General features: G+C 38.5%; 1 protein-coding gene across 2 annotated transcripts in view; it reads left to right on the forward strand.

Annotated features, from left to right (window-relative positions):
* The window catches only part of EGF (epidermal growth factor), a 97,725-nt gene that overhangs the window by 64,096 nt on the left and 20,424 nt on the right, over window positions 1–13,205 (forward strand). For both annotated transcript variants that reach the window (XM_032333147.1, XM_032333146.1), the window contains exons 14-17: window positions 3,728–3,895; window positions 4,761–4,910; window positions 7,978–8,088; window positions 12,538–12,654. In XM_032333147.1, the coding sequence (XP_032189038.1) occupies window positions 3,728–3,895; window positions 4,761–4,910; window positions 7,978–8,088; window positions 12,538–12,654 (546 nt within the window). The remainder of the gene's footprint in view (window positions 1–3,727; window positions 3,896–4,760; window positions 4,911–7,977; window positions 8,089–12,537; window positions 12,655–13,205) is intronic.

Genomic DNA, 13,205 nt, shown 5'->3' on the forward strand with positions numbered 1-13,205 from the left:
TGCCCAAATCAGAAGGAAAATATTAAAAATTTTAAGACCTCTTTGGGGATAAGAACTTTATTCAGTTGTCATTTGTTAGGTTTTAGACAATGACGTTTGTACAACTGTCATAGTATTACCTTTAGGTATTAATGAATATACATTCATAACCAAAGATTATTATAGTTTTCTTTCCTATTATATTTTCAGATTTTTCATGGGGTGACATGTATGTTCATAAACATATTAAAATGCTATAGTCTATGCTGAATGTTAAAAAAGAAATACTGGGGATGTCTGAGGGTCAGTTAGTTAAGCATGAAACTCCTGGTTTCAGCTCTGGTCATGATCCACAGGTAAAGAGATTGAGCCCTGGGTTGGGGTCCCTGCTCAGTGGGAAGTCTGCTTCCCCTCTGTCCTTACCCCCACTCCCGTGAGCCTGCACTCTCTTTCTCTCATAAATAAATAAATCTTAAAGAGAGAGAGAGAAATACTGAGTATACCAGGAGCCACTGCATTTTCTTGAGCAGGAAATACATATGATAAGACTGGCACATCCCTGTAAGCACTTAGGTAGCAGTATTAGGGTTGGTTTGAAATCTGGAGAGAAGGAAATTAGTCACAAGGCTGTTGTCTAGTCAACAGTCAATGTAGGCCTGAGATAGAACATTGCCATTTCAAAGTAAAATGGAGGATTAGAGTATTACAAAAAAGTCAATGTGAATGAAAAACTCCAAGAATTTGGTAATAGATAGAATATCAAAATGAGAGTCAGGGAGATGCTGAAGATGCTTCAAAGATTCAGAAGCTGGTTGGTTGAGTAGATGCAAAAAATACGGTCTATCTCTTCTATGAAGAAGCTGCTTAATAATTCCATATTTATTTTGTCTATTCTTTTTGGGTTAGAGGAGATGAATTTCTAGGTATATATTATACACTAAATTGATTATGATAAGTAAATTTAAAATTTTATGTAGTTCCAAGATTCCTTAAAAATTAAGGGTATAAGGGGCACCTGGGTGGCTCAGTGGGTTAAGCCTCTGTCTTCAGCTCAGGTCATGATCTCAGGGTGTTGGGATCAAGAATCACATCGGCTCTCTGCTCAGCAGGAAGCCTGCTTCTCCCTTTCTCTCTGCCTGCCTCTCTGCCTACTTGTGATCTCTGTCTGTCAAATTAAAAAAAAATAAAAATTAAAGGTATACTTTATAATAAATCATAAGCTTTTGTAAGATCGTAGACTTTACTCACCCAGGCACTTAACAGATATTTATGGAATCGTTTTGGGAAGTGGAGATACAGTAGAGAGTAAAACAAAAATGTTTTATTTTTGTTTGGTCATGGGAGGCATATATTATTTAAGAAATACATCACCCAAATAAGTGGGAAATTATAGCTTTGATACATGAAGGCTTAAAAGGACTTGAAGATTCCTAACCAGAATGTAAAGATACCATATGCTAACCCAAAAAGCATAGCAGATACTTTGTGAATAATTTCTATGCTTTTGTAATCTGTGACTAATACAATTTCCTGTTAAAAGCCATTATCGATGGACTTTGGGGAGAGTATATGTTGTAATGAGCCCTGGATATTCTATAAGACTCATGAATCACGGACCTGTATCCCGGAAACAAATAATTCATTATATGTTAATTGAATTTAAATTTTAAAAAAGCCATTATCAGATATTTGCTTTGAAAAGATCTAAGTGATCATTTCCATCATTACAGTGCCATCTACTGGCGTATAAGTAAGTGGTGGCTTCTCGGCCGCTCACTCAGGATTTTTAATGTAAAGATTGAAGGATTCATTCATTCATTCATTCATTCATTCGTTCATTTTTTTTTTTTTCTTTTAATGAGAGAGAACGTGCGTGGTAGAGACTGGGGAGGGGCAGAAGGCAGAGGAAGAGAGAGAATCTTAAGCAGGCTTCAGGCTCAGTATGGAGCCTAACACAGGGCTCCATCTCACAACTCTGAGATCATGGCCTGAGCCGAAATCCAGAGTTGGACGCATAACTGACTGAGCCACCCAGGTGCCCCCGAAGTAATTCATTCTTCACTTAACATTCAACCGTGGCTTTTCTATTTAAAAAACTAACAAAGATTGTTTCTAGTGTGAGGTATTTGTTGAAAAACTATAGCTAATTCTCATCAACTATATTTCAGTATTAAAAATAAGAAAAATAAAAAAATTTTAAAAAGATTTAAAAAAATAGCTAATTCTGACACGTGCTACAAATGGGTGAACCCTGGAGACATTATGGTGAGTGAAATAAGCCAGGCACAAAAGACAAATACCATATGATTCTATCTACTTGACGTATCTAGAATAGTCACATTCATAGAAAAGTAGAATGAGGGGGGGTGGTAAATGGGAAGTTGTGGTTTAATGGATATTAGAGTTTCAGTTTTGCAAGATAAAGAATTTCTGGAAGTTGGCTGTATAACAAAGTGAATGTCCTTAACACTACTAAAATGTATGCCTAGGTTAAGATGATATATCTTATGTTAGAGGTATTTTGCCATAACAAAAAACCCTCATATCTATATTAAAAATGTCTGTGCTGCATTTATGGCTTTAATTGGGAACAAAAGGCTGGAGACCACTAAGATTCTCTAATGGCTCTGGTCAGTAATGATGGATGGAGACTCATTGTCACCAGCACAAGTCATTTGAGTTTGCTGCCAGAAGAGGGAGACATTCATCCTAATCCACCAAAACCACTGCTCATTTGCAAAAAAAAAAACTGGTCTGGGAAATGTGACTGAACAAGATTAAAGGTTCCAAATTTGGGGCTCCCTAGCTTTAGCCTCTAACCTCTTGAGACAGTGTATTACAGCATTTCCCTGCTTACTACCAATACTTGAATATCTTATCAGGGCAGTTCCAGGGGCATGGAGAGGTGGGTTAGTTGAGGTAGGGTCAGAAGAGCCCACTTAGGGGTTGACAGGAGCCGTGAAAATGGAGGCAGTAGGTAATAAATGACTTTTAATCAGCTTGGCCAAGATGGGAAGGAAAAAGACAAAAGGAAGCTAGAGGGGTCAGGGAGATGGGGATATTAATGAGCTAAGGGAAGGCAGCTAGTAGAAGGAAGAGAGTGAAGATGTAAAAGAAAGGGATAATTAACCGAACAAGGTGTGAGAGAAGGCAGGAAGAATGAGACCAGGAGCACAGGCCAGTGCACTAAAACCAGGTAACAGGAGAGGCAGGAAAGGAGGTGGGGGTCCAATGCAGGGAAATGTGTTGCTGGAGATGGGAATTTAAAGAGACTGTTACTGAGTTACTTCGAATTGTTAAAGGTCTTTACAACAACTTGCAAATTTAGCCTACTACTTAGTGTTGCCACTTAAAATACAAGGAACCTAGTGCAAAAACAGGTAAAATAACTCACTGAAGTTTAGTCTATAGGGACAGAATCACCAAATACAACATTGCTGCCCTAGCCTCTTCCTTCTTGATATTCTGTCAATCAGCCCACATTCTCCCATGCCCCAAATGCTGTGTGACAATGTGAGCACCTCATACCACTGGGCTCCCCTTCTAGAACAAGGTTCCCTCACCATGTGGGTTTTCCCTGGTTCAGGCATAGGTAGTGGTGTGTGCCTTGCTTAGCAGCTATAGCAAAGGAATGCTTTAGTGTGGGAATCACATGAGCATGTTGTAAGCCTTGTTCTTTTAAAAATATTCATGGCAAAGACAAGATGTACTTGTCTTAGATTCAAACTTGGATATAAACTGCTTTCAGGGCACCCTTTTGCTGTGGCTGTGTTTGAGGACCATGTGTGGCTCTCAGATTGGACTATGCCATCGGTAATGAGGGTGAACAAGAGGACGGGCAAAAACCGGGTACGTCTCCGAGGCAGCATGCTGAAGCCTTCATCACTGGTTGTAGTTCATCCATTGGCAAAACCAGGTACACTGGCCATGTCACACAGTGTTTCTTTGGCTGGCATCTGTAACTATTTTAATTGATAGGAGAGGAGGAGGATATGGCAATTCTCACTAATCTGGGTGGATGTTAAGATTTCCCGAGATTTGGATTGGGTTTAAACTGAGACAATCTGGTAGTAAATTTGGGCTTCATCTTTCCATTCTCATGTTTGCTTCTCCTGACCAGCTTCTACTTAAGTTGGTCCTTTCCAAGGAGTCTTGGGTTAAGGGCACTGAGGGTGGAAATGAGGGATGGGGGGTGATTTAGACACCTGCAGCAGAAACTTCTATCTCGACTGGGGCATTTCCCTACCCCCTGAGAGCGCCAGGGCCTGAACATCATCAGTGTCCTGTACTAACTTCCTTCTGGATTGCCCCTTGTTGGTTTGACTAGATTATGAGTCAGCAAATAGGGATCATACCCGCCTAACGAGCTTCTTGAACAGAAGTACTGACTATACTGGGGCGCAAGGGTGGCTCAGTGGGTTAAGCCTCTGCCTTCTGCTCAGGTCATGATCCCAGGGTCCTAGGATCACATCGGGCAGGGAGCCTGCTTCCCCCTCTCTCTGCCTGCTTGTGATCTCTTTCTCTCTCTGTCAAATAAATAAATAAAAATCTTAAAAAAAAAAAAGTACTGACTATACTCAATAAATATGCACAAGGTAATAACATTCCGAGCTGATCTTAGAACTGGCTCCATTAGGAAATCTTCTGAAATAGATCTTGATATAGGTTCCATTTAGATACACTGAAAATTTCCCCCCAAAAGCTGTACGCTGTGATCTGTATCAATGGCACTTTTTTGGATCTCCAAGCCCATCTGTGAATGTTCCTCTTTTCCCCACAAGGAGCACAGCCCTGCTTACATCAAAATGGAGGCTGTGAACATATTTGCAAAGAGAGGTTTGGAACTGCTCAGTGTTTGTGTCGTGAAGGTTTCGTGAAAGCCCCAGATGGCAAAATGTGTCTGGCTCTGAATGGCCATCAGATTCCGGCAGGTAAGATGATAAATTGTATGGTTAAATTATTTTATTTTGGCTCAGGGATGTAGTTCTACATCAATCCTCATGCCTCTGCTGATGTTTAATATTTCGTTTTTAAAAGCTTCCCTGCTTCGGGGCATCTGGGTAGCTCAGTCAGTTAAGTGTCTGACTCTTGGTTTCAGCTCAGGTCATGATCACAGGGTGCTGAGATTGAGCCCTGCATTGGGCTCCATGCTGGATGTGGAGCCTGCTTAAAGATTCTCTCTCTCCCTCTGTACCCCCCACCCCACCCCCAAAAATGCTTTCCTGCTTTTAGGGATGCTGAGTCTTTTTGTTTTGTTTTTCTGCTCTCATGAGTTTGGGCTTCTTACTAAAGATTAAATTCAGTCGACCTGCTCTAGTTGTAAAACTAACAAAAGATACTATCCAAAACATTGAGTGCCAGTCTCCACCCCTCCCTGGCATTTACAGTGGAGTGGCCCAAACTTGGGGTGAAAAAATGCCAGCATTTGACCACCTCGGATAATGTTCAGAGACATTTTTTTAGACATTTTATGGCCTCAATTTTAGAGGTAGTTATATACAGTCCTACCACATAACTGGTCTTAATATGAAAAGCAAAGTTCTTTATAGTAAATAACTTCAGGATAGTAAATAAGTGTAGGGAATGTAGCCTGAGAAGGTTTGGATCCATGTTTAAAAAACTAAGTATGAAACAAACAAACAAACAAACAACAAAACAAAAAAACTAAGTTATGACTTTGAGGCAGAGGAGAGGAAGAAGATATCAAATGTGATGTGTAGCGAGTAGTGCTGATCTGCTTCCCTTGAATGGGGATGTAAGCAGTATTAAAGATTTTTTAAAAAATTGGTTTATCTAGTAGGCATGGTGTAAGTTTGGTGATAGATAAGCGGCAAACACAAGGATTGATTATCCATGGACCAGAATTGAAGATTTTGGATTTTTAGAATTTTCCATGGATTGTTGCTTTAGAAAAACAGTTGTCAATATTTTTTGTTTTAGGACCCCTTTACACTCTTTTTAAAAAAAGACTTATTTATTTCTCTTAGAGAGAGAGAATGCACATGCGCTCAAGTGTGTATGTGAGCAGACTTTGCACTGAGCAGGAAGCCTGACACTGGGGCTCGGGGCCACCACCCTGAGATCATGACCTGAGCCAAAATCAAGAGTTGGACACCAGGTGTCACCCCAGGACCCTTTTTCACTCCTAAACATGACTGAAAACTCCAAAAAGCTTTTGCTAATGTGGGGTATATCTATCAATATGTATAATATTAGAAATTAAAACTTAAAGTTTAAAAAATATGTCCATTATGCTATAACAATATTCTAATATGTATGAGCATCACATATTTTTAGGGAAATAAATGAAATAACTATTTTCTAAAACAAAAATATACAGTGAGCATAATGGCACTGTTTTGCATTTATATCCTAATGTCTGGCTTAATATAGGGCAGATGGATTCTCATATCTGCTTCTATGTGAAATCTGTTGCTTTGTTGTTTTGCTTGAAGCCTATGAAGAAAATCTGACCTCACACATAGATTTGGAAAAGAGAGGATTGATCATTTAATAGCTTTTTTAGATGACTGTTTTGTGTGTCTTCTTTCGATACTGTGGCAGAACTGGGCAGGTCGTAGTTTCTTAAACCATAGTTGCAGTGTGAATCTGAAGCCACACCAATAAACTTTTTGTCACCAGCTATGTTAAAATCCAGTGGTCTATTTTGTACGTTGAGTGACTCTTTTACCAATGCATGATTTTGTGGTGTCATGTTGGTCATATGAAAATACGGATTGCCTGAGTTGTGCATATCTTCCAAGTGTCACACATGTAAATCACGTTCATTAATTATTACCATCAAACTCATTAGACGGGTCTTTGAGTTTTGGTATTTTTGGTCAAGCTCAGGGTAGAGAAGAAAAATTTTCAAAATTCTACTTTTTACTGGGAAGCTAATATTTTATCATTAGCTATAAGTACTGTCAGTTGTTTTTCTTGAAATGACAGATTCACCTCATTTTTGAGAACATGCTTGCCAAATTTCTAAGTGTTCATAACAAACTCTGTCAGTCAGCCTTCCAAGTGAAAATTATATTCAATGTAAAAAGAGGATAGTTTCAGCTTGCAGCTCAAAGAGTACACAGTGCTTTTCTTCCAGATGACCAGACAACCATTGTCACTTCATAATGTACCCCATAATGTACCCAGAAAATACTTCCCATTTTGTTATATAGAATTTTAAAGAGCCAAGTATTCCATGGTTGAGATTTTAAAAAATGAATAATGCTTAACTGCTTCATCATGGCTCTTCTTAAGTGAGACAGGATTTGTTTGTGTATGTGTGTATGTGAATGTGTACAGTGAAGAACATGACTTTTAGTTGAGTTTGGTGCCATAGACTTAATTCATGTTAGGATGCCAGCAGTCTTACCTGATGTCCAATGTCACATGTATTTGCATTTTGTGAAAATAGTTTTGACCTTATGGACTCTGTGCATGCAATGGGAACCTGGGGTCCAAGAACCACAGTTTGAGAACTTAGTGTTTTAGGAGATCCATTTTTCCTATGTACTATGGAATTGCATAGGTCCCATGCCTATGTTAAAGTATGACTTGTTTATACCCTTACACATTTCTAAATACAGGTAAAATAAGTATTGAAAGTAACCTAAAGGAGGAGTATACATGGAAGGCAGGTTAGGGAGATCATCTTATTAATTTGTCCTTAGTGATGGTGGGTTGTGATTGTGAGTTGATAATGTCCGTTAGGATCTTAGATTCTACTCTTACTGTATTTGCCGGTACCTAAAAGAGTCCTGTCTTTTTGCTCTCTGGCTCCCCCAACCCTCAACCATCAAGTGCTCTGGGAGAAACTGGGAGGGTATGGTGTAGCGGGCAAAATTTTCCAAGTCAACAAAACACCGCTAGTTTCCCTGAATGCTCTTGCTGTACAAGTCTACATTCAAACAACCAGCACACAGCCACAGGTACAAATTAAGTCCAAGTTTCTTGATCATAAAAGGTACATTAACTGTATCTTTTGATCTTTACTAGGTAGTGAAGCAGATCAAGGGTTGCCATTGAACGTCTCATCCACGAATAGAGGATCTGAAGAGAGCATTACAGAATCTCAGAGTCTGCTAGTGGCTGAGATCATGGTATCAGGTATGAATGAGGAATTCTCCAACATAGCTTTAGCTCCAGCAATTTCCAGCCTACTAGTTAGAATCCTGAATTCACTCTCTAACTTTGGCTAAGCGTACACAAAACAAGTCAAGCCAGACTTTGGACTCAAACTTTGATCCTTTTTTTCTGAACCGTGTGCCTGAGGAAGATGGCACCATGTTAGACTGGACATGAATTTACTCATCGAGAGTCTTTGAGCTGAAACTTCTTTGAAGAAATCTAACTTGGAAACAAGGGTGAAAATTAAGATGGAACAGACTCAAGTTTGTCTTGATATTGATAATTTTGATAATTAGCCCATCTAGCTAGACTTCCCTTAGTGTGAAAAGTAGATAGTAACTGATAAGCAAATATGGTTTGGTTGCTTCAGCTGCTCCAGAGGTTACAAAGAGCAAATAGTAGAATTGTGTTCTATATTGCACATTTATCACCAGAATGCTAAATAATTTGTTCAGTATGTAACAACTTCAGGGAGCCTAATTCTTTTATACTCTATATTTACTCATGAGGTCAATGGTTTTCAAACTGGGCTTCACTCAGCCCAGGAACCTCTGCAAGCCTCACCCCTTCTTCACAGCTCTCTACCTGTAGTCGGCACAGATCTCCTTTGAAACACGGTATTTATTTATATTTCTAAGATTTTATCTTAACAAAGTATCTATGGCTAAAAATAAGTTTGAAAGCTCCACATTAAGACCTTAGATACACTTAAAGTGCTCATTCAACTTTTGTGGTCTACAGACTACTTTGCCTGTGTAGGAGACCTGGAGACCTTTACCCTTTCCCTATTATAAGAACTTATCAGTACAGGGGCACCTGTATGGCTCAGTCAATTAAGTGTCCAACTCTTGATTTCAGCTAAGGTCATGATCTCAGGGTTGTGATATCGAGCCCTGCATCAGGCTTCCTACTGGGTGTGGAGCCTGCTTAAGATTGTCTCTCCCTCTCTCTTGGTCTACCAAGAGAAAAAAAAAAAAAAAAAAGAAAGGACTTACCAGTAAGATAAAATACACAGATACACAGAGGTGGATATTTTTGGTAATTACAATTTGTATGGAGCTTTAGAGTTTACTAAGTACTTTCCCTCTAAATTGATTTAAAAAAAAAAAGATTTCTTTATGTATTTGAGAGGGGGTTGGGGAGTGGCAGAGGGAGAGGGAGAGGAGAGAGAATCTCAAGCAGACTCCCTGCTGAGCACAGAGCCTGATCTCACAACCCCAAGATCATGACCTGAGCCAAAACCAAGAGTCAGAAGCTTAACTGACTGAACCACACAGGCACCCCTCTAATTTGATTCTGACTACAAGCCATCACTTTACAGATTTGAAAACCTAGACTAAGATATATTAAGGTAATGACTTTACCAAAGATTTTTGAAAATTATGGCCAAATAATTAATTCATATCCAGACAAAGCCTAGAAAACACTAGCACATTAGGAATATTACTCATTTAGTGATTATTTATTTGCTACATGCTGTGCTAAGCACTAGGGATACGATGATGAGCTAAACACAGACCTGTTCTCCAAGGTCACAGTCTGAAGTCAAGAAAAATAAATGATGGGATAAAACAATATAAATAAATATTAGCAGTATTGAGAACCATTTCAAAGTTGCTAAGAATCCCTAAATGTTCACAGAGCACGTTTTGAAAGACTAATGTTTGGGAGACTCAAAGACCAAGGTAATGAGAGATAGTAAATTAGGCACATGGGTGGGATAGTGGAGTGATAAGATGCCCAAATATTTGGAAAACACATACTGTATTAAAGGCTGTATTTGGCTTCATACCTGAGACTATACTCTACCTTGTGCAGAATAGATGGAAATGACTGTCTTCGTGAGAACTGCCTCCTCTTTCCATATCTGAACTGTGTTCTATTTTGTCTTAGTCTATAAAGTTTTAGTTCTAGTGGTGGTAGGCTAAGGGGTCATATTTGTATTTTGTAGTGAGACTTCATTTAAACAAAGTATCTATGCTAAAAACAAATTTGAAAACTCTAGAATAGATTTTAGGTTAGGATCAATATATTCTTATTCCCCAAAGACATACAGACTGCTATGTAGCAAGTAGATCTGTCTACAACAAGGCAAAGAAATTCAATCATAAGATTTCCTTGTCAAGTTTACTAAAATAATGAGTTTTTCTAGGTTCATGAATAAAATGTAAAATTCTGAACATGGCCTGTTGGGTGCTGTCTGAACTAGTCCTTACATACTTCACCAGCCTCTGTGTGGGCCTTTTTGTCCTCGACTTTCTCTGGCCGGCTTCAGTCGCACGGGCCTTGCCTGTAACAGATAGATGGTGTGTTCCTAGCCCACAGCACTCTTTCTATACCCATCCAAGTCGTATGTATCCAGATCTTAGCTTCAGATCCCACTTAGAAAGCTTTTTCTAGTCTCCTAAGTGGGAGATGAGAGTTATTTCATCTCCCTTAGAACCTGGTGTTGTGGGGCCCTGGCTGGCTCAGTGGTTTAAGGCCTCTGCCTTCGGCTCAGGTCATGATCGGGCCCTGGGATCGAGCCCCGTATCAGGCTCTCTGCTCAGTGGGGAGCCTGCTTCCTCCTCTCTCTCTGCCTGACTCTCTGCCTACTTGTCATCTCTGTCTGTCAAATAAATAAATAAAATCTTTAAAAAACAAAAACAAAAAAAACCCAAAAAACCCTGAGAACCTGGTGTTGTTTCTTGATAGTGTGTATCACACCTGTACTTCAATAACTAATCGTACAAGACAGCAGAGGCCCTGTCTGTATTCTCCATCACCGTATTTTTGGCTCATATTAGGATCTGGTGTGTGATAGGTACTTTTTAAAAAATTAATTTTAGTAGTTTAACTAATAGGCCCTGGATTCTTTTTCTAATGTGATAAGGCTAATTCTAATTCAGACTGTCACAATACTCTTCTTCTTTATCATCCTTATTTACATATGTATAAAATTTATTATTCTCAGGTTTTTTTTAATCATTTTTTTCCTCAGTCCTTACAATTATCATTTGAAGTAGACTGGACAAAAAAATGTCACCTGTATTTTGCAGAAGAGGGCTGTGAAGCCCAGGCACTTATTCCTTCCAGAGCCAGCTTGTGTCAAAAAAGAACTTTGGCTCTAGCCCATCCCCCAACCCCCAACAGCATATCCAGTGCTTTTCATTATGCAAAAGCTGCCTTGGGGTTTGCAAGTTACCAAATAAATCCTGAATTATATTCTAATTTAAGGCAATTCTGCAAGTGATTTAAAATGTCTTGGGTAATTGGATTTTGTCCACCATACATTGAGCAGCCTAGTGACTTGAGAGCTAGTCTTCCAAATAAATGCCAAATCAAATGGATAATTGATTTAGTCTGAACTTATCCATCTTGAAGAGTCATGAGTGACAGGAGATGACCAAGCAAGAATGAAGGGCATGTGTTCCTGCATGAGAAATCTCATTCAAATAGCCAAGCAAATCAAATGCAATGACCTAATGTGTGCATTTACATGGGACCTGAATCCTCCTGTGATCATCTAACTTTCTTTAATTTATGGGCAAGTTTAGAGGACTTCTTTTACCTCTTCTGTATTCAGGTAAGCAAACTTACCAGCAAATAGAGAGATGATAGTTTATATCCTGCTGTGGTAGGTCAGATCCCCCCAACTCCAACTGCGGCATTTGGAGAATGATTATATACATAAGTAGTCAAAAGGAAAAAAAAAAAACTTGCTCGTGTTTATGGCTCAACATGCAGCTCTGTCCCCCGGGGCATTTGCATTTCAATGGACTATGAAATGAAACGATCCATTTACAGCGTTTAGTTTATATGGTTCATGACTTTGTAAAAGTGCCTTGAGGTTTGCAAGTCATTGCATAATTCTTGACAATAACCATACATTGTGTCATACATATTCTCATATATGAGACATAATTTTAGTAAATTGACAATAAATCTTTTTATTGCATCTTGTATCATTGTAATAAATTCTTATTTTTTGTATCTCTGCCATGTTGGTACCCAGATCTACTTGTTAAATATTAGTCTGTGTCTTCTGGGGGCATAAGACTATATTGACCCCTATTGTATGTCCTAATGGTTGAGAATTCTCAAACAATAAAACTTTTGATATTTGAGCCTATTACTCCTGGAAATTTTATAGTTCAAGTTTGCAAATGCTTTTTAAAAAGTTATAAACAAGTTCACACAAGGTTCTTTGAATACCAATAGATCTTTAAGACTAAAGATTTACTGAAAGCATATAAATGGGAGCATATAGCTTATGAACCCTTTAATATAGATATAGTTTAGAGGTCAACTAATTGTTTCTCTTTGGAGGTTAACCTGTCCCAGGACTCAGGAAGAAAGTGCTAGAATGTTCTGTAGAATCCCAAACATTCAAGCCCATTTTTCCTCTAAGGCCTGCAAATAATCTGATGGGGTTCTTGCTCTTTGCAGACGCTGATGACTGTGTTCCTGTAGGATGCAGTTCACAGGCTCAGTGTGTTTCCGAGGGAGAAAATGCAACATGTCAATGCTTGACAGGATTTACTGGGGATGGAAAAGTATGTTTTGGTAAGAGCAAAGGCCAATGCATGTATCTGGAAAATAGGGAACCAGAAACATTCTTTCAGATAATACTGATTCAAAATCTCCAGAGGATTTATGTAATCATCATGATAGAATAAATTAGTTCATATTAGCTAAAATGATAATGAACAGCATATCTAGAAAATATGAAACATATAGTATGTTGTTATATTATAATTACATGATATATGCAGTTGATATTAAGGAGAAAATTTTATAATTAGTTTTAGAAGCAAGAATTTGAGCTTGAGTCAAATTTATAAATTCACCAGTTACAATAAGAACACAAATTTCCTCCCCTAAAAGCTGAGGTCTTAAGTTTAAGTTGAATAAATTGGTTGTGCTGGATAAGTTTCCATATTACATTGAGTGCCTTGAAATTTTAAGTTAGTGATTACTGTAAGAATCTCAGTTTTTATCATCTGCAACCCTGGCCCAATGTGATGTATTTACATACACTTAGCTAAGCAGACACCTAAACAAGCTGTAAAAATTGGTTTGGACGTGAACTTTAAGACCAAGCTACGGAGTTTGCA

This window comes from Mustela erminea, chromosome 2, assembly GCF_009829155.1.
Source record: "Mustela erminea isolate mMusErm1 chromosome 2, mMusErm1.Pri, whole genome shotgun sequence".
NCBI classification, from domain to species: domain Eukaryota; kingdom Metazoa; phylum Chordata; class Mammalia; order Carnivora; family Mustelidae; genus Mustela; species Mustela erminea.